Here is a 22,904-nt window from a genome sequence, read left to right on the forward strand (position 1 = left end):
TACCAACATGGTTACCGGTGTCTGCGTGTGGTACAGACACAAACTGAATGTTTGATGCTTTCTGATCTGTCAGGAGTTTGGCGCCATGACCTCTGCGGTTAGCAGCTACACTTGTCAGCTTGAAGCACTTCCAATTTCTTCTTGACGGATGACCCCGAGCTAAGTATAAGTGAGGCCACCAAGTAATCAATCCCTGAGACCACGTAAGGATCTGTCAGTCAAGCCAATATTTTCCTGGTCGGTTAATTTAATAAAATAGCCTGCCTGATGTTTCATTTCGGCTCTCGTATTCTGTTTTGGGTGTTAGTGCAAGGCTGTGCGTGCTAACGATCAGTTTTATTTTGGGAAATGGATGACATCTGTCTCTTCTTCAGCATCACCGCATATTATAATTCAAGGAAACAATTACTGCTAAGCATATTACGAATCTGTGAATAAATGGCTTACCCAAAAAATGTGTAGATTCCCAAATCTTAGTTCCAGATATGTACAATTTGGGAATGAGATATGTTGCAATGTTGTATCATTATCAAACTGAATATTCGTTTCAATATCAATTTTGGACCATGTTATATCGTTACTTCTGTGCAAACAGCTTTTCTTTAGTCAAGTCTTGCAAAGGATCTACTACTCTGTTTGACACATAGATCTGTAAGCTATGTCCCTTTCTTGTCTTTCATATTAACCGTTCTAATGTTAACCATGTTTCTTTTAGCCATGGAACCAGCGAGAAGGCCACATTGTGACAAAAGTAACACGCAAATTCGCTCGGAAAACGTGCATATCTTCAAGGAACACCATTTCGAATCACGTGAAAGGATTTTAGCAAAAGTAATTTATCTTTTTCACGCTAGCGCAGTGTAATGACCCAGTAGTCTGTCACCAATGCGGTCGCTGTGAGTTCAAGTCCAGGTCACGCTGGCTTCCTCTCAGACCGTACGTGGGAAAGTCTCTCAGCAACATGAGGATGGTCGTGGGTTTCCCCCGGGCTCTGCCCGGTTTCCAACCACCATACTGCTGGCCGCCACCGTATAAGTGAAATATCCTTGATTACCGAGTAAAACACCAATCAAAAATCAAAAAATCATTTTCACGCTGTATATCACTGTAGTTACTTCTTCGTAGTCTAGTCCTCAAGTTCCCGGGCTATACATTTTTCTGGAAGAAATGCAGTAGACCAGGGCCTAACAACGGAGTAAGGTGATTCGAGACTTCCGGTTGGCAAAGTTCAGATGTTCTGAATGGGCCGCAAATTCTTGTTTATTATGACGTTATATATATTGCAGGCCCCTCAAAAAACACATTTGTTATCCTTACTGTGGACCATACAAATAGGACGACACACCATAGCATAAAACCGTAAACAAAAGAAGAAACTCCATAGCCGATACGAAATCTTCTGAACATACTAAATCAGTATATAATTCGCCCATGTCACAAAGTAAAGCTTTATACCAGCAAATGTATATATCCATACATAGAAAATCCATCCCTTGAGACATGAATTTTACACCCTAAACCGAATACCAGTAACAGCTTCTTGGGAGACTTGTAACTACATTACAAACCTGTTAAGTCAGTCCTAATGCCAGAATGGAAACATTGACATGCTCTCAGGGTGCTGATGAATAAGACATGGTTATATGCATGTATTCATCAAGTTTCATAATCCACACAGACCAGTCTCGTACCTTGTCCCAGGCTAATCCATCGACCAGCTTCACTTTACTCCTCAGTACTTCCGAGAAACAAGATTTCAAGTCAATGTACACATCTGGCGTCTGAGTACTCGCAGACTGGAAAGTTTGTGCTGAGCGATTAGGCAAACAACTAATCGGTAAATTATTCGGGTAATCAAGCTTGAAAAAGGTAATCTTTGAATTAGCATTTACTTTCTGACTTCTTGCCGTGTAAATAGTACCATCTACGCATGGCAACTGACATCGTTGGTATAAAATTCGTCTGCTAAATGCGTGCACCATACATCTTAACCATTATATGATCTAATGCTGAACCAAGCTCTGAGGATGTTTTTACGTACATGTACTCAGGTATTTCTGTGCTGGTTTCCTATAGATCACTTAAATTCTGGTCTCAAGGTCTGATTGGACTAATCTCATCATTGTTATCGACGCGTCCCCACTGACATTTTTTTTCAAACTCCGCAAGGTATACATACAAACTCAAGGTATACATACAAACTCAAGGTATACATACAAAGTCAAGCAGAACGGTAAAGCTAATCATCCAACAACTAGACCAAAGTCATCTGAATTTGAGATTATGTCCAAAATGTGAGGAAATATTTAATATCTAAGTCCCCAGCTTACAGTAGCTACCACGTACAAAGTTAGATATCCAAACTATTCAATACTTCACACCTCTGGGAATATGTGGGCTCCTCGGAGATGAACGTGGTGGCTCTCAGTAAACTCTCCTTACAATACAGCAAAGGAACTGTGTAATGGACTCGCCAATAAACCCTTGGACATTTGCTTCCTGCTGCTTTGAAGTTCGCTTCAAACCGTATTGATCATGGCTGGATCTGTGGCGATATGGCACGTCGGTTTATTTGCTCTGCTAACTCCAATCCAGAAATTTCACACAGCTTCTAAATCCGAAAGCTATACACGAATGAACCAGTTATGAGGTCCTAAAGTAGCAACGACCCGTTTCACACTCTCAACAAATTAACCTTAAGCGAGATCTTCACCTCTACTGGTACTTGAAGTTTGTAGCTTTAGTGCCGTAGTCACGAATCAGGCGTAAGTGGACTGAATCTTATCGTTTTTGGTCTTCTTTTGTAAAACTGTAACTGGAGTAAATTTTCAGCACAATTAAACATTAGAAGACAACGCCCGCTGCTACAGTTACTGTAACACGATTCAGGTATATCTGAAACACAGAAATGAGTTTAGATTTTAGGGCTCAAACTATACCGGGACAGGGTCCTTAAAAGCCATTTAGTTTTCAGGTTATTCAGAGTTCTATGGTGCTCTTAAAAACTGTTCCTGTGATGGTTAACGTACCACGTCAACTTTGTTGCCAGAGTTTCATCTGGCACTTCCTTGTGTGATGAAAAGCAAATACCACTGACAATCTCAATCAGTACTGCATACATTACTTACATTGTCCTATGTATTGAAAGGAAATTGTTCATATTGTTCAGGGAAAAGTCGTTTTGTGTAAAGAGATTCTTTGATTGTTAATTTTAAGTTCGTGCTAATATGAGTGGGATTTGACCAGTTCGAAGACAATGTTCACCAACTGCTAAGAATTTGAACTTGTGACATTTGTCGGCAAACGCTTTGCCCCTCTATCAACTAAACCTAACCCGTTTGGGTCTGAGAGGGAAAAAAATCTTCATTAAAGTTCATATTGGACCTGTTGCGGCACATCTGCGTGCTGAACTCAGGTCTTTACAGAAACTGATTCCTATTGTCAACATAAAACTGTCACTGTCATTGGTGTCATATTAAATGTGGTGATTGTTTTGCCAGTTACATTGCTAAAGTATACAGGCTCTTATGCGAAAGATCGATGGAACACAAACTGACGAGTAATAAGTACAAATTCTCTGCTGTCGAACTGATCACAACCCGCTCAATCTCACACACGATATGTAAGATCATAGTACCATGAGCGTGAAATTAAAAATCATGGACATAATCAAGCACAAACCAAGCACAATTTCACAAGGTCAGCTCACGGTTATTTTGTACTTGTATGCTCTACTTATTATGGCTTGGGCTAGCCAACCCAGTGTGCACAGTACTGTTTTGTCGGCCTACACTTCGCGGTTTTCCATTCCTGATAAAGTTCTGGAACCTTGCAGTAAAGTCAACATAGTATACAAAGTGTTTTTCTTTATGTTGTTTGTCACAAGTAGTAAAACCTCTGCCTAGCCTCATCTGCCATCAGTATTACATCAGATAACGTCGCTATCACGTGCTGTGTACCTAGTCACTGGGGATGTTTGCCCAGAACTATGTATTGGAGTCTTTGATGATATAGTAATCTTCGGTATAAAGTTGTGGCTTTAGGCGTCAGCAGGTTTATTAAGAACTTGACAAAATGTCGTGGTTGGTTCTGGATGTTCTTTTTAACTCTTCCACAAACATGGCAATTCTCTTGTACTACAATCATTCAAATAATCCTGTGTACAAATCAATAAATGATCTCGTATCCTAATACATTATATGCATTTTTTCGATTGTAATAATCATCTCTTATTGCGATATAATATCCGAGAAATAAGGTTAACTCTATGAAGGACAATGTTCTTCTATTAGACAATGTTCTTCTATTAGACAACATGCCCTCATGCTAGAAATTACATGACAATTACAGTTTAAGAATTACACAATTTAATCGAACCTCTTCATATCAGTGACATAAACATCAACATTCTACAGCAGCACAAGAACAAACAGTATTAATATATGGTAGATAATCGAAAATAAGTGACCGTAACAAAAGGCAGTGCTATGTATAGTTAGGCTCCGCCAATCGAAAGAAAGCCTAACTATTATACAATGAATTGACGGTTACAAGCCCCCTAATGTGTCTGTATAAATAAAGAACTGGCAAAATCGACTACAGTATGAAAAAGATTGACATTAATCAGCTGAACACGAACAATCTCATTAAGACATTAAAAAGAAGAAAAAAAGCACGAGAGCAGGAAATAAACTTGTTGTCTGAAACGAACAAGGCGATAATCGCTATTAGTGATTCAATGTAGAGGATGAAGTTTTAAGAGTAATGCAAAAATACTAACATTGTTTTTATGGCGCAAAAACAAAATTATATTGAGAATTCCTCTTGTTCCCTGCATTAAAGTGTCTAAACAATTGCACTGAAGTTTTACATCGTAAAGTTATTTGCCAAAGGTGTGTGCTGCATGAATAGAACAGTTAAACACCGGTTAGTAAATACGCGTCATTCAAAATGAAACAAACTTGTCCTGTATTTCACTGGGTAAAACAATTTGCCACATTCTCTTAACATAGAAAATAAAGCTTTCTTGAAAATAACGTACTTTTCATCAAATGTTCCAGTCAAACATTCACAACTGTCATAAGGTTCTCTTTGGGAGTTATACATATATACACACATTGTAAATCAAAAGTTGTAAGGCAAGATACGTCCACTGCACGACGTCAGTGAAACGCTGTCACGTGGGAGTCACGAATCAAGGCCAAGATGTGGTCACGTGTAACCATGGTATCCGTCTCGTGGACACTTCCGTCTAATACCATTGGACGCATTTTCCCTCCGCCCTTCTCGTCGGTTAAATTTCTCATAAGCTTTGCACATGCAACACAGCTTTTCACTCCTACACGCTAAACGGTCCTTATTTTGGAAAGGAATTTATAAGTTTGGGATAACGATTTTTGCATGCGGGTAGAAAGACAATGGGTCCAATGAAGTGTTTTCAGACTTGAAAGTCTTGGACTTCAATATGATCAGTCAAACGGCTTAACTGGATTTTGTATACGTATTTAAGACGCAGCAATTTTTTGCACGAGAACCGAATGTAAGGCTATAGAAACTGTGATGGGACGTAGGTCGTGTTGCAACAGGTCATTGCTTTACTTTATAAAAATGTTTACTTATTACCTATAACATTGTCAACATAGAATTAGTGGCCATTTATCGCTCTTGTCATCATTCCAGTGTCATAGGAGCATTGTCTTTACATTGCCCATTTGTCACGAAGGTGTGGGAAAGGCTTCAGCAATCTAACTTCTCAGTTTTCTTCCCGTACATAAGGGTTGTCGAATGTTGAGTCGGCATCATCCTCGTCGTCATGGGCCGCAGCTCCAGCCGCTTTGGCTCCCTCCCGTTTCTTCCTTTCAGCATCCCGTATGCCCTCGCTCATTCGAGCCTTGATATACCAATACACCTTCTTCCAGGCTTCCATAGTTTCTTTGGTGTATTTTTCTTTTAGAACTTCTCTAAAGCCATAATCCATAGAAGGCCACAGTTTCTGGAAAAAAGAAAGAAAAATATCGACATCAACATTCCACAGATATACATGGTGTGGATTCTATGTGTCTAAATGACACCATCTTAGCCGGACGTCGTCTCAACACCTGCCTGACCGTTTGTACTGAATAAGAAACGTGCATAAAAAAGGTCTGAAACATTATACAGGTGGCATTCTGCAATTCATCTACGAAATCTAGACTTATAAGAAAAAGAAATCCACGCAGATTAAAAAACAAGCTTAATTTTTCTCTTTCTCGATGCCGTGTTATTGATGACGATATATTAAATCATTTATTTATTTGATTAGAGCTTAACGCCGCCCTCAAAATATTTCACTCGTCTGTCAGGATTATCAGTGGAGGAAACCACTTTTACCTCGTCAAATATTCAAGGTGCTGGACGAATGAGCAAACACCAATAAACCCCTTGTAATGAGTCTGTACACACGTTATTTACAATATATAACTGGAAAATATAACGCACATCTTCAAGTCAGAGTTGATATTCGGACGTCAACGGTTGCCATATATACTCACATTCCACACAAATATATAGTCTAGATACAGACACAAATAAAACTGAATGTTGTTATAGAAAAAAATATGATCAATGAAACATTATTTCCTAGAGAAAAGGAGCCATCTTCTAGACGGAACCGAACAGTGGAGAACACAATGTAACCAAGGGGTTACCGTCATAGGAACACCAGGCCACGAGAAGCCGTGCATATTTCACATACTGCCCCTGATGGAGCTCTCAAGCGACACACATGCCAGTTTATCAGATACGTGAGATGCCCACGGTGGTGTCATAAAAGCCAACACATGGCACTAATGTCGATATACTGCACGTCAAAAACCGATTAGTCCCGATCTTGCGATTCTGTGGATTTGACTACCTCACAGGCACATACACACATATCGGTTTCCATTTTGGGGCTGTCAGGTGGTCTGTTGCTGTCCAACAAGTCGTTTAATGTGATTTCCCAATCTCGTAATTTTAACCTACTGTGCGGCAGGACGTGGTAAAACGAACTCTTCTCTACAAATAAGACCGCTGCATATGTAACAGAGGGTTGCGTCATCAACCACTTGATCACTAAATAACGTTAATCTTTTGCGCCGCAGATGAAACAGGTTTATCTAAGACACTCAGCATTCAAAAGATGTTTAAATCAAGGTATACAAAATTATTTTGGGGACATATGGTTAAACCTGAACACAGACGATAAGATGGTACCTTTATAATGAATCGTTTTTTGCCGGTAAACGTCTATGGAGTAAATCAAATGAATCTGAAATTGACTGAAACAAAACCATGCAAATGATTAGCACATGACTGATTTTGCTGTGATGATTGTTCATTGATATGACATTTTTGTGACCACCAGGCTACTGCATCTGCAAGTTCCGCTGATATACAAAATATCCACGCATGGCATGTGATGGGTCTTCCAGTCTGACTAGTCAAATGAAAAGCGAGCAAGCTGTATTTTGTGCGATTTGTATATAGGTTTCAATTTTCAAAACGACTTATGTCCACAACAAGATCACCTGTTCTCTTGATATCATCATATTTTTTTGCGCCGTTATGGCGTCATCATACAATCAACCTTTAGTTTTGTCTTAAAACTGGTGACCGGCAGTTTTTGTTCGCGACGTCGTCGTACACAGATGTTGTATCTATCTGACAAAGCCTGTGACCTGCTTGTCGAGTGATTATCCTTGTGCGTAACTGCGCGTTTTCCCAGACGATGTTCGAGTCAGATTCATGTTGTAAAAAGAGCATTTTAACCAGAACAAGACAATGGGCCCAAGAAATGGCCACTTTCGAAGATTTACCCATCAAGTTGTGGGGATAATACGTAGACTACGGATTGTTTGTATGTTTTGTGGAACTGTAGGGGCAAACTTTCAGAAGGACACCGTATCCTTAGCCTTCTTTATGTCGGGAATGGCGGGGAGATGCAGAACAGCCATTCCACAACCACAGAAAAAAGTCGGGCTTTGTTGCCAGCTAAGGTTGTCGGAATCCACCCCAGAAACCGCTCCTCCAGAGATAAGGCTTCTTGAGACAGTGAAGGCGCCCTTATACAGAAGCATCTCTCCCAATGTTACACCCAATGTGGGCAGAATCTCGATGGCAAGCCTCGGTAAGACTGTAACGGTGTAATCAGCAACTCTTGATTCACGGAGACAGGGGGACGAAAGCAGGGGCAGTGGATTGGCCTAGGGAAATAAAGAGGAAGAAGAAAATGTCCGTGGTTGTTTACCTCAAAGCATGTATGGAAGTGACAGCGCCTGCAGTTCCAGCAGATGGATTCCATAAGGGCGTCAAGCCTGGGCGATGAGTATGATACAGAGGTCAGTACAGAGAACTTGACTTCCCAGAATACAATCTCCAGTAGTCAAATCGGGGTAATTGAGTGGTCCTCAGTATATGGTTATAAACAGAGAATCGTGCTAAAAGCCTTTACTGCAGCTACAAGTTATACTGAAGCTAGACTTCTTAATGAATGTTAGAGCTCATTCGTGGCAAAACTTCGGGCCGTTCTGGTCCAAGGAGAGACACATAGCTTATATAAGATGTATTTTGACAGATGAAACCTAGGCAAGTGGCTTCAGGTAGAAGGATCAAGGAACAACCCGGGGAAGCCTAACACATCTGCATCTCTGCATTCACTATCGGTGCTGTGGACTGTTTGCACAATAAAGGAATTCTTCATCTCAGCCTTCTAGCGTTCTAATATTCTGATCACCAACACCCGCTATCATGTTTTAGGGGTTTTTGGCTCACCCATGAAGATAGTGGGGGGGGGGGGACGCAAGATGAAACTTTAGTTGTGCACGTCTGCTTACACCTGCCCAGAGCCATTTGCTTCCCCTTTGAAGCCCAGGAAACTGGCCGATCCCTTGTCAGTGGGGTGTGTGTTGTCCGAATTCGTCGTGGGAAGCGTTAATCCGGTAAAAAGCCGCTCAGTGGTTCCATCAACGTGCACGCTATTTTCTCTCCGTAGCTTGGATATATCTATGTTGTCAAGTTCTCAGATTTATGTCAGATGTCAGCTACACACGATAACCAATCGGCGGCTTGAATACGCCGCTAATATTCGGGTGGTGATGCGACACAAAGTGTTTCTGCAGACGGATTAGGAGGACGTGAAATACGGTTACTGACACTATAGGTGTGATCTGCTCGCCCAGCACAAACGGATTGACGACGACGAGTTTCAGACGAATTACAGCTTAAAGGAGGGTGCCTTACGGTCATTTTCTGGGTCAAGACCCAGACAAATGTTGGGAAATACCTTTCTCTGCCGTCTCGTCACGTGGGAGCGACCTTGGAGAAGAGGACATGAAGCCTCCGTTCAACAGGGACCTGCACACCATTGAGGAAGAGGGAACGGAGGTTGTCTCAGAGAGGAGCACAAAGGCAGCCTTTTGGAGGGCCCAACGCAGAGAGTTTTATTTATTGTAACCGTTTTGAAGCAGCTAGGAGAGAGGAATGGACGCCATACGTTGGGAAGGGCGAGGGCGTAAGCATTACATTATAAATGGATACAAACGCTCGCTTTGATAGATGATGTTATTTGATTACTATGAGATGAAATGCAGTCCTTTACCTTTGTTAACATATTTTTTATCACTTATATTTTATCACTATATCTTCGCTAACCATAATTGCAGTGTTTTGAAATTGTACTTATAAAACTGGGCATTTAACTTGCTGCTGTTTGCGGTGTCATAAATGATATTAGGTATTTCTAGTATTGTGATGAGAATTTACAGAATGGTGCACATGATTTTAAGACAGCAAGTATTAAAAAGTTCAGAAAGCGTCGCAGGCGCACGCATTAGTTCTATTTGAAAAGTGTGAAAATGGCAAAAAGCTAAGGCTTTTCAATGCTGTATACATGGCATTTTGTCCAATGAAAGTTTAGCAATAGAGGCGTTTGAACTTTCTGAACCCTATGTTATGCCAGTTACCTGTTTTCTGTGATTAGGGGTGCTATATAAAGGAAAAGTCCCGCTATATTTGATGAAGAAATAAAATGCTTAAAAACCTCAACTCAGCCCTTTGTGTTTATTTTTGTTAACCAGAATCATTTGGATTCCCTAAACACGTAAACCAGCTAACGTGACGTAAACCAGCTAACGTGACGTAAAACAGCTAACGTGACGTAAACCAGCTTACGTGAACAAACCACTGGAAGGACAACCGTACAATCTCTGTTGACATTTTAAAACACATAATTCTCCACGAGCATATTTCTTTCCTGGTTGCTTGTTTCAACTGGGTTTAAAACAATACTGAAAAGGTCAACATTAACGTCATAATTGTCATTCGCGTCTGACTGATTTAAATCCCCCATGTTGTCTTTATGGATTTTCTGACATCTTACGGTGAAGTGTGGCCCTTTCCGAGGAGATGTATTTGCCATCACCAGTGTAATTAATCTCTAACAGTGATGGCAACGCTCATGGGAGGAAATCTCACTAATTCCGTATAAACTGTGTCATATACTAAGGCTACATAAAGATGTGGCAATCTGCAAAGAATATCATGGTCGCATCGAATTAGTTCTGATGGTTCTTAATGGACATTTCGACATGATAAAAAATCATCAGCATTCGTCTTAGGTGGTAAATGGTATTTAGAGGGTATAACAGTTTCTTTCTGTCAGGAAAAGGAAACCAGAGCCATGCAGCTACCTTCCTTATTTAGATCAATTACCGATCTTTTATCTGAAATATTTGTGTCGATTTTACTTTTAACCTTTATAAAGCTATTATTATAAACATGTATGACAAAAACGTTTAGGCTAGTTCACGCTGTACATATGACATTTTGTTCTAGGAAATTCGGGCTATACAGGCTTTGGATTCCTTTCATTCAAAGCTGCAAGTAGAATATAGATTATTGGCGAAAACTAAAAATTCGTTACAATGTCGTAAGCATGGTATAGAGTGAATAGAAAAATAATGAGTAATAACCAAGAAAATGACCAAGGAATACAGCATGATTTGTATGTAACAAACGTCTTCTAAGCTGGACCGAGCAGTGAAGAAGGCAATGCAATCATAGAGTGTAGGGTTACTGTCACAGGAATACCGGGTCACGAGAAGTCGTCCATATTTCACTTACTGCACCTGGTGGAGCTACACAAATGCCAGTTTATCAAATTCGTGAGATGCCCACGGTGGTGTCATAAAAGTCACATGACAATAATGTCGACATACTGCACGTCAAAAGCCGATCAGTCCCGATCTTGCGCTCGTGTGGATTTGACTACCTCACAGGCGCATACACACATATCGGTTTCTATTTTGGGGTTGTCAGGCGGTCTGCCTGATGTCCAACAAGCCGTTTATTATTATTTCAGATTCGCAGAACCTATTGTGCGTTAATTATTGGTAACACAAAATAAATTCTTCTTACCAAATGCGATAGATATGTAACATGTAAAAGGGGTAAAAGATATAAAAACTAAATGTGGGTAAATTCATGAATGGATATCTACTTGCGCACCACTGCACAACGCACCATGTAGATCATGGGATAGTAGTTTCGATCAGCCGATGTCGTCAAACATTAAACCAGGACATAAACCTATAGATTTGTTTTATTTTATTTTATTTATTTATTTTTTTTTTTGATTTTCCTTTTTCGTCGTACATAAGAATATTTCACTCATAAGACGGCGGTCAGCATTATGTTGGGAGGAAACCGGGTAGAGCCTGGGGAAATAAACTGGTAGAGCAGCAGACTACACATATATCTGTTGACATACGACTGACAAAAATGCACAGAGGGAAATTCGACAAAATCTGCAAATCAAACAAACTTTGACGTACAATCACGTCACGTTTGACCTTGGGGATAACGGTGTGACAAAGCAAATGTCAATAACAACCATTTCCCCAACAGAAAGCAGACCATGGGCTATTCGTATGTATTGTGGAACTGTGGGAGCAAAACTTTCAGAAGGACACCGTATCCTTGGCCTCCTTCATGTCGGGAATGGCGGGGAGATGCAGAACAGCCATTCCACAACCACAGAAAAAAGTCGGGCTTTGTTGCCAGCTAATGTTGTCGGAATCCACCCCAGAAACCGCTCCTCCAGAGATAAGGCTTCTTGAGACAGTGAAGGCGCATCTCTCCAATGTTACACCCAGTGTGAGTAAAACCTCGATGAGAAGCCCTGGTAAGACTATAACGCTGGAATCATCAACTCCTGATTCACAGAGAAAGGAGGACGACAGGGAAGAAGAAAATGCCCGTGGTTGTTTATCTCAAAGCATGTATGGAAGTGACAGCGCCTGGAGATTGATGGATTCCGTAAGCGCGTCAAGGCGATGAGGCGATGATTACAATACAAAGGCCAGTACAAAGTAATGTTACCCCGAATTAAAGCCTTCTTTGCCCTCTGAGCTACCTGACTACCATCGACATCAATTAATTAATCAGTTCATCAATTCCAAATCAGAAGTTTTCTTGCTGACAAACGAATCTACGACCAACAAACCTGTTAGTACAACGTACGATATAGACAAGCACTGAGATTGTCAGATGTGGAACTGCCACTGACTACTTCTGTCTCCTCGACCACACCTGTACAGGTAGCTGGATGTGTGATGGAGTTTGCTGCTGAAGACTTTAGGCGCGGAGTGCGGACAGTGGACTGGACTGCCCAGAATACAATCTCCAGTAGTCAAATCGGGGTGATTGAGTGGTCCTCAGTATATGGTTATAAACAGAGAATCGTGCTAAAAGCCTTTACTGCAGCTACAAGTTATACTGAAGCTAGACTTCTTAATGAATGTTAGAGCTCATTCGTGGCAAAACTTCGGGCCATTCTGGTCCAAGGAGAGACACAAAGCTTATGTAAGATGTATTTTGACAGATGAAACCTAGGCACCTGCCTAGAGCCGTTTGCTTCCCCTGTGAAGCCCGATCTCTGGCCAATCTCTTGTCAGTGGGGTGTGTGTAGTACGAATTCGTCGCGGGAAGCGCTAATGCGGTACAAAATCGCTCTGCATCAAAACAGAAGTCATTCTCTCTCAGTAACTTGGACGTGTCTATGATGTCAGCAAGTGCTCGGGATTACGTCAGTGTCAGCTACATTGGTCAGCCAATCGGCGGCTTGGATACGCCGCGAACAAACGGGAGGTGATGCGACACAAAGGGTTCCTGCAGACGGATTAGGAGGACGTGAAATACGGTCACCGATACTATAGGTGTGATCTGCTCGACATGCTCGAACGGATTGACAACGACGAGTTTCAGCTTAAAGGATTCTGCGCCTGACAGCCATTCTCTGGGTCAAGACTGTTAGAAAATCTCTTCTCTGATGTCTATTCATCTGGAAACGGCGCTGTAGAAAAGAATCCAATGCTTCCTATCAAAAGGGACCTGAATACCATTAAAGAAGAGAGTAAGGAGGATGTCACCAGCGAGGAGCACAAAGATCACCTTGTGGAGAGCCCAACCTAGAGGGTTTTTGTTATTGTTACTAGAGTGGTGAAAAAGTTGACTTTATTCTTCGGAACAGAAAACTGAGCGGAATAGAGTCACCACACAAGAGAGATACATACATTATATATACGGCATAGAGTAATTGTTAGAAACTTATGAAATAGTTGAGTTTAGATTAACTTGTAAATTATGTTTGATATTGAAGCTCCTGTATTTTTACGCAATAAATGTTAAATTTTTTAAAACGTTTTTGATTTTGTGTTTCATATACTTAGTTATCAGGAGTTTCATTTCGAATCGTGTTCATGTGTTTTTGTTCATCAACTTTGGATATTGTTAGCAGATTGGTTCTCACACCTACAGGCGAATCACTATTTCGTCAATACAGAAGTATTGTATAGTATGCAAGATTGCATATAACACAGATCTTGTCAATAATATCTCATCTCCTCAATTCATAGCGCTAAGCAGCTTTATTATTATGTCAAGTATATGCAAAATTAAAGCAATAATTTGAAACGATATATACAATAATACACAACAAAAAACCTAAAATACGAAACATTCTAGACCTTTTATATAGAAAAGAAAATGTAACTTTGTACCTTAATAAACTGAATTTTTCTTGCATCTGGAGGCATTCATGCGTCATTGGTATTTAGCAAAAATGGAAATTCCATGTTATTACTCCAAGTAACAGTTTACGTAAATTCCAACTGTGCAAGCTATCCGCACTAGTCACAGCAAAACAGTAAGTACATTACAGTCACCGCAAGAGAGTAACCACTATACAGTCACCGCAAAACACTGACCACAATACGGTCACCGCAAAACACTGACCAGTATACAGTCACCGCAAGACAGTAACCACTATACAGTCACCATAAAACTGCAACCGTAAAGCACTGACCACAATACAGACATCATAAACAGTAATCGCAATACAGTCACCGCAAAAACAGTGCTGTAGAAAAGAATCCAATGCTATAAAGTCACCGCAAAACAGTAACCACAATATATTCACCATAAAACAGTAACCACAATACAGTCACCGCAAAACAGTAACCACTAAACAGTCACCTCCAAGATAGCAAACACAACGGAAAAATAGACCATTTATAACCAGTGTGTGGAAGATAAGAGACTTATTAGTTACTGTGATTGCTAAATATGCTTCAGTGACACTTCGGAAAGGTTTGATACGAAAAGTCGAAAGGTCAGCTGGTTATAGTGATGTAATGTGAACGCAGGAAATGGGTCACGCGCTCTTGCGATCATGGCTCAGACTGCCACAGTCGGAACGAACTCCCAGAATTCGTCAGTGAAACCAGGAATCGGAAACTTACATGTTGAAATGCCCTCCCGATACGCTTTTAGGTTTGAGGGGAAATGAGTGTGTCACGATCACAGGGCTATCGCTAAAGATACCAACCCTAACGCACCTGTTTCCGCCAGGGGAGTGGGGGGGGGGGGGGGGGGGGGGGGGGCTGTCATGGCTTACAGTTGCAGTGTGGTGTGTTTACATGAACAACTGCTGTGACACCTGGCAATGCACAATAAGGTAATATACACACATACTATCCACTGCTATGTGTTGGTTTAAAGGATGCTGATGTCATTTTTTCACACACAAGATATATATCATAATATTCAATATCAGGCGTGCTACATGTCCCCCAATCAATTTAATCCTTTTAATTTTATTGTATGCATCTGAATGTCAAAACTATATACAAAATGATGAGAAAAACATTACGCTCATTTCTGACTAAACTTGCTGTTGGAATTTCGACTGGCCAATGAGAAGAATCTGTCTAAAATAAATTTCTCAATGGCGTGCTCAATGGCTATAACTTGTAGAAATTAAAGGAGGTAGGTTTTGCAGAACCGTATTTTTACAATGGTAACATGATAGCTTAGTTATATGAGAGCCAGGAATATAAATATCAAACATCAACGACAGACAATATAAAAAGACACGACAATTTATATTAAGTTCCACGGCAATATCAAACTAACGCATTGTCCAAGAAATAAAGCGTATCAGCCGACGACAATACTGGTACTAAAGTCACGAGCATTAAGTCTTACCTTAACCTGATCATCACGAAATGTGCCTTAGTATCTATAGGATCTAGGCTCTGATAGTTAATGATATGTTTTGTACATTGGCCAAACCAGGAAAGAGTGTGTGACATATATAAACACCAGATCTGATACCATCTTGGGATTTAAAGTTCTGCATGTGTTTGCTTTATATTATAACACTTCACATTGCACTTCATTAAACCCGCAATACTTTCGATATTCGTTTATAATTGTGCCAATTCATTCACAAGCTCCATTTACGAAAACAGTCTATATGTAAACAAGTATTCTCTGTTAACTCTGACATTTGTAAGATATTTGACAGATACTCCTAAAAGATGAAGAGATCCTGTCGGGTAAAGATGTCAGACAATCATTACAAAAAGTCATTGCATGTTACCTCATTGTGGTTCTGTATATTAAGGTGAGACAGCTGCTAGAGTATATGATATAAAAGTTATAGAGAGTTATCATATAAAAACATCTCACTCAGTCTTTAGTATATCATCCCTAAACACAGCATACATTGTCACTATTCTCCCCAGGTCTGCTGCAGTATTATGGACGCTGTCAGTTCCCAATGCTATGTGGTTATGCCTAAGAAGCAGATTTAACTCTCACTATCATTAACATTCACTTTATCAAAAACGCCTCCAGTCAAAATTTTATAGTTTGATCGCTATCCGCGAGAACATAGGGCTCCCAGTTGTCAGCCTACTTCTGGGGTATATCACGGTCATGAGGCACCGACAAGAGAATCGTCAGCACGTGTGATCTCGAGCACCACAAGCTTACACATATGGAATTATAACCAGTATTCAGTGTATATCACATTGTTAATACTTGATTTCTTCTGGGTTAATTGCATTGTGACCGCATAGACGTACAAGTGTGAGATTTAATACGTAGTGCCTCAATAATGAGGTCATTTGCGAAGATATCGTGTTTCGAAGTTAACTTTATTCATTGACTGATCTATTACATAATCATCTACTTTGTAAGTGAGCGAGTGCTTGGGGCTTAACGTCGTACTTAACAATTTTTCAGTCATATGACGACGAAGGAACCCTTAGAGTGCATGTAATGTGCCTCCTAGTTGCAGGACGGATTTCCACCGCTCTTTTATCTAGTGCTGCTTCACTGAGACGACTTACCGAAGGCAAGTAAGCAGCCCCGGCCGAACCCTTATACTGATACGTGTCAATCAGTTGTTGCACTATCTCCTTCATGTTGAACGCCAAGCGAGGAAGTTACAACTTCCTCTTTTAAAGTCTTAGGTGTGACTCGACCCAGGATTGGCCCTGGATCTACCTCTCCCGAAGCGGACGCTCTATCATCTACTTTGTGGACGCGTGTGTACACTTTTACACATGCTATTACAAAAGATCATACGATGGCATATCAGAGCACATACTTGCTAGACGCCCGTCCTATTGAGGTTCAAGCTCGAACCAACATAAACTGTGTATGATGCCACTTGAAAGAAGTCATTATAGCATCCAAAGAAAATTTACACCTATCTCTTGACTGTTATGAGCAATGTTCATTTAACGCCAAACTTGTCATTAAGTACTGAAAGACATGAAGAAAGATTTCAACGTGTTAAATTCAAAAAAGGAAAATGCTATAGGACTATAAAAAGTTTAACTCCTAAGGTCGTATTGACACATTTGTAAATAAATTCTAAAATGGACCAAAAGTTGAGTATTTAAGTGTCTAGAGCATCACCTAGAGTTTTTCAGCCCGACAACCAGAAATGGAAAGTTTCCTCTCTGCTGCACTAGACACTCCAGTAGAAACTCCGGGGGGTGTCATTTTAAGCTGATCTGGGCGCTGAGCTCAATTAATCAAGGTTACATGCGGACGTGCTGATTTAGGTTAATTACCTAGCCCTCGTGGTAAGTGAACTGGGCAAGGTCAGTGTGTTACCGGAATTTCCCTTGTCTCCCTGTGATTTTAGTTACCGGGGAAAATAACCGCCAGCCAGAATGTGGGGTCATTAGAAGAAATCGGCTATGGTCTACTCCCGCATCTAAAGTCCACAGCGACAACCTCTTACGAAGTCTTCTTTAACGTTCTATTTTAAGTTGGGTTTGACCTGATTGGCACACAGTTAGAATCTCTTTTCCTGTAATCCAGTCCCTTTACACACCATTTCCTGACAAAGCACCTTATACCTTTTACACATTGGCCTTAAGTGTACCTTTACAATGGTAACGTTCACTAAGTGACGTTGGACTGTGTCTTTAGCGTCCGCTGTTACCACCTATAAACACTTTACTCGCAGTATTCGCCTTTTCAACCCCCGTTGAAGTAGTTTTATTGACTTACTTGTAACATGTAGGGTTTTATTTTTCGCTTCACGTGACTTTGGCCGATGGCAAACAGTACATTATTGAGGAATTCCGTGTCGTCCAGGCTCTCCACGGCAGCCCCCAATCCTTCCATTACCGTCAGCGCATGCGTCTCCAAGCGATCGCGGTCCATGTCCGTCGACAATTCATTCCGATCATTCATCGTCACCATTTTCGGAAAGTATTTCTTCATTTCAGCCTCTTGGTCGAAAAACCTGGAAAAGCCACAGAATGGTTCATAAATCAGCATTTTAACATAAAATCATACCTGCAGGACACCAAAGTATAAGCCGTAGAAAGTTTTTAGCACATTTAGGTAAAGAATGGATTAAAAACAAATTATCCATGTTTCCATATGTTCCAGATTCCATGCACAAACATTCAAACCTTGGATGTTATGTTTATTAGCCGGGGCTATAATATCCTTTCCAACATTATTTCGGCCATTGAAAAGACACGACGGTGTCTATAAGTTCGGATATTTATAGTACTGCCTCACTGAAACGCCTTCATAGTAACACCATACATGACATACACGGTATGCTAGCAAGGGGATGGGGAGGGGGGGCAATACGTTTACAGTCTTAAAAAATGATGTAACCGTATATAATGATACAGTTTTACTGATGCATACTTCATTTCATGTCCATTTACATTGTTGAGTATCATGCAATGTAAAAGCCTTATGCGTCCATAGACTTCATTTAGATTTTATCTAAATGAAGAACGAAAGTTTCCCCTAAATCACCACAGGACGTTAAATGTTTACGTAAAACTAAATGAGTGCTGTTTTTGTGTAATATTTATCAGTGGATTAAACTTCAATGTTAACGTAAACAGAACATTCCTGCTTGCATCCACTTTTCTAAGAATGATATATTTTCTGGCACGTGTCATACTTTTGTTTACTAGATTTCTGAAATACAGAAAACAAAGCAGCCATTTACATCTTACCTATCACCTTGCTCTATAAACACTTTTATCGAGTGTGTGTTTATGTTTCCCCCGTGGGTTGCATTTAGTTAAAGACTACTCCCATTCTCAGTCTGTTCTTTGGGCATGTGTGTATATAGGGACAGGAATATTTTTCAACCCGGATCGTTGGCAACATTTCAAACTTCAAATAGGATATCCAAACGGCACGCCAGGGAATAACTGCTTAAAACAGTGCATAAAAAATCTGTCCAGGCTATTTTAAGATGAGTTATTTTCTCACGTAACGATCTAAAATCGCGTGAGAATCTAATCGCTCGTATCGAAAGGCATGTGGACATAGACAGACTTGTACACCGTCGGTTCAGGTTCAATTCTACCAAATGTGTTTTTGTTTTTGTCTTAGCAGATTCTGCAGTTGGCTTTGGTCGATATGGAAGGTACCAGATGGAACGATTTATTCAGTTCTGCTTGATGTGTGACCACCCAGTGGATGGCGACATCAGAAGATTTACTATTCTTTTGACGCCGAGGATATCGTGGAATTTATAACAACGCGTACATTTATTCGTATCACAACATATCATTTTAATTTAACCCAAGCTGATTTCTTATCATATTGATTCAGACATTTCCATATTTACAGTTTTAGTAGAGCAACTTATCAGTGATAAGGTCCCCTGTGCTAACAGCTTATAGTAGATTTCAGGAACTAGAGTCCGGCGTACTGAGTGGTCCCAAGGACTAGACATTTGCCGCCACTATGCTTTAATACTCAAAGCAGCGAAACAAAACTAGGCAAAGTCGCATATTAATCTATTTTCGAGCAAATGTAATAATACAGATCGAATACAGACCAATGTAGTATATAATACAGCAGCTTGCTGAGATTAAAGTCTATAGGTCTATAGGAGATGATTCTATAAGCAAAAGCTTGTGCTATACTAGTATGTGCTACTTTAGAACGTGCTACTGTCGTTGTTTTTAGCTTTCATCACAGGAAAAACGTGCAAAGACGTTTACCATGGGGAGGGGTACGGTGGGGTGGGTGTGAGATGGGGTAGTGAAAATATATAACAGATGGTGTTCTCTCCACTCGACACGTTTCAACCTTATTCTTACTCTTTGTAGTAATACAGATAGTGGAGCACCTCAGTCCGTTTGCATCACTGCTCGCAGAAGACCGACCATTCTTTATTGATCCAGTTTGGTGTGTATGGTCAGAAAATCCAGCTGTTCTAATGCGCAAAGGGATAAATCTCACATTCATTAATCTGTGTGCATTTACATTGTTTACAAGATTTTTTATTTACGCAATAGTTAAGATTAATTTAAGGCAAACACACCTGACATTTCTACTTCTCTCTTTAGCAACACAAACATTTAATTGTAAAACAATATTACATTCTTTCAGTATGAAATGTGTGTGAGTTTCATATGGATTCCTATCATATTAAATGAAATAATGCCACAACGCACTGCTGAAGCCTTAATATTAACAAAGCCGCTATAAAGTTAAGTCGACAGCTGGTGTCGAAATATTGGGGAAACATCACAAGTTACGGTCAGAATAAATCAGACACATTTTGTGTTCAGTTCACTAATTCAAGGCATGTCATCACACTCAATAACAGAACAAAGAAAACATGTTGTCATTGACTAGTGTAAAGTTTTCATTTATTTTCTCGTATTTTTTGGTTTTGGTGTTGCCGGAAACCTCTCCACATGTATGGATGTAATATTTGGTTATAATGGGCTCGTGTTCACATTGATTACGTAGCCGTTTTAGGTGACATGTATAAAATATGAGGTATGGTAATGATCGGATTCAGTCCACATAACGGGAATTACAGTTTGAAATCAAAGCAACCAACATTTGACGAACCACTAGTTTCGCAAAAAGTACGATGTTAAAATTTTACGTAAGTTGTACTTTACCTCGTGATGGAATGAAGTCAACATGTGATAACTGTTTTCAACAAATCACACCGCTACGTCAGTGACGTAAAAGTAAAACTGTGTGAAGTAAAACTAAAGCTGACTGACAACAAAAGTTATCAGAAAGCTCATAATTTATTTGCAGAAGTTGAGCAGTGTGTCGTACTTAGTTCTTAAAGAGCGTAGTGCGAAATAAACAATGAAACAGTTAATCCTTGATATATCAGAAACGCATGCAGTTATTCGAACATGCCCCGTGTACTTAAAACATAATTTAGAAATGCACTTATTACCCGTACACTATTCAAGGTCCAAACTGACACGAACATCTGCGTGAGCCCATGAACATGTTACCCCATTCAAGAAGGATTCCTGTACTTGGGTGGTTATAACAGTTAATAATCAGCAAAGTATAAGAGTTAGTTTGCTGATGGAAGTCTTGTTCCATCCCAGATGCCGTCCCTACTATGATAAACCTGTGTGTGGGTGCAGCGTGATACATCGTGCAGTTCATGCTTTTTATACCAGAAAATGGAAGTTCGTGAAACAATTGTTCTAGGTGAATAAATAATGCAGGTTTAATGAAGAGCTATTCCTGGAATGCTTACCTAGTGATTCTTGTAAATTTTACACGGTCTCAGAATAAACTACACACGGTAATCATTGCTCATACCAGGCCATAATAGGCGGAGTATCTCGAGTCAAGTACTGTAAAGGTAAAACGGAAGCACTCTTCTCACACACCGCTGCATCTTTATTAGTCACGCAGAAAGGAATAAAGTTGGACGAGAACAATTGCTCTTCTGGGAATATTTCAGATCTTTCACAACAACGACGAAGACTCGTATTGGCACCGAAAAGTCGTGTATAAAAAACTCGCTATCTATAAGAAATGTACTTGTTCAACTACCTATCAACTTCTAAATGCTAGTTAAAGATGTCTTTTACTGAGGCGTTTCTTCTGATCTTCTGTCTACTCTACTTCTAAGAACTCTAGCAGTCAATGAGTGATGCAACCATTCTGAAACCATTAAGAAGTTGGCTTCATTCGGAAGAGCTACAGGCTTGCTGATATTTTCCTGAAATGACACTTTATTGTGCTTTGTGTTCTTGAGACATGACACAGACGTATTAATCAATAAATATGTCTATTTTTCATAAGTTTTAAGGTGTCACCAGGGTGATTGGTTATATATATATGCAGAGGTGTTTTTCGCCACGAGAGTGGAAAAAGAAATGTTAAAGGTTTTCTTGGTAAAATGGTGGATCGATTTTTACACTCTGTTCCCTCTTTCCCTTCGACCTCGCCCAGTAAATTTCTGACGTGTTAAGTTGTGAAGCTCAACAATGAAACAATACTCAAACGTTTGATGGGGGCAATAAATTCTGAAGTACAGATTATGGTATAGGTACAGATTATGCGCGTTGTGTGAAAATAAAACACGTTTAAAAATTGCAGTGATAATATTCTATCGTGTTGGACAATGCTGTGTGTATTTCTTCACTGATGATTGTACAATACCGTAATGTTACAGGACGTATATCACCAAACAATCCAATCACTAAATTGTTGGATAGCTTTGAACTGTTTTTACCAAAACGCTGACACACGCTACTTACTTGGTAAAAATGATAATGCCAGTTCTCTTGACATCCTGTCGGATAATGGCCCAAGTTTGTTGAATGATCTTCACCTGTCTATCGGTCAGGTATTTGCTGAGTTTCTCACTCCGTGGATACACCGTACACACACCGTGGTAATTGCCCATCTCCGCTCTTCATGTCATGTCCAGCGCTCGCCACAGCATGGTCGGCTCAGACATCCAGTCAGCAAGGCACTCGAGTTCAGTTTGGCGTAGAAATCTGGGAAACCGTAAGCGTTATGAGGTTTGGACCTTTGCTCCACAGCATCACGACTGCATCCGGTGCCTTGAAACGTCATACGGGAGCTTCAGGTGGGCGATCCGTCACGTGACAAGGGTACACCAGCTCCACCAAAGACGCACGTGACTTCTCTGTTTACAGCTCTTCCACTTACGTACCTTATCGGCTGAGGGTCTGAGTGGTGAGAAATGATGGCGGTGTCGATTCGCTGACCGCCACTCGGATTAGCTGCCATAG

General features: G+C 40.3%; 1 protein-coding gene across 1 annotated transcript; it reads right to left on the reverse strand.

Moving 5' to 3' along the window:
- Positions 1–4,091: 4,091 nt before the first annotated feature.
- LOC135468747 (cytoglobin-1-like) lies at positions 4,092–22,621 on the reverse strand. Its single transcript, XM_064747154.1, has 3 exons — positions 22,404–22,621; positions 17,890–18,127; positions 4,092–5,992 (listed from the first exon to the last, which is right to left on the reverse strand). Exons 1-3 carry the CDS (start codon positions 22,550–22,552, stop codon positions 5,753–5,755), a joined length of 627 nt encoding a protein of 208 aa, XP_064603224.1. The 5' UTR covers positions 22,553–22,621; the 3' UTR covers positions 4,092–5,752.
- Positions 22,622–22,904: the final 283 nt, after the last annotated feature.

This window comes from Liolophura sinensis, chromosome 6, assembly GCF_032854445.1.
Source record: "Liolophura sinensis isolate JHLJ2023 chromosome 6, CUHK_Ljap_v2, whole genome shotgun sequence".
Classification (NCBI taxonomy): domain Eukaryota; kingdom Metazoa; phylum Mollusca; class Polyplacophora; order Chitonida; family Chitonidae; genus Liolophura; species Liolophura sinensis.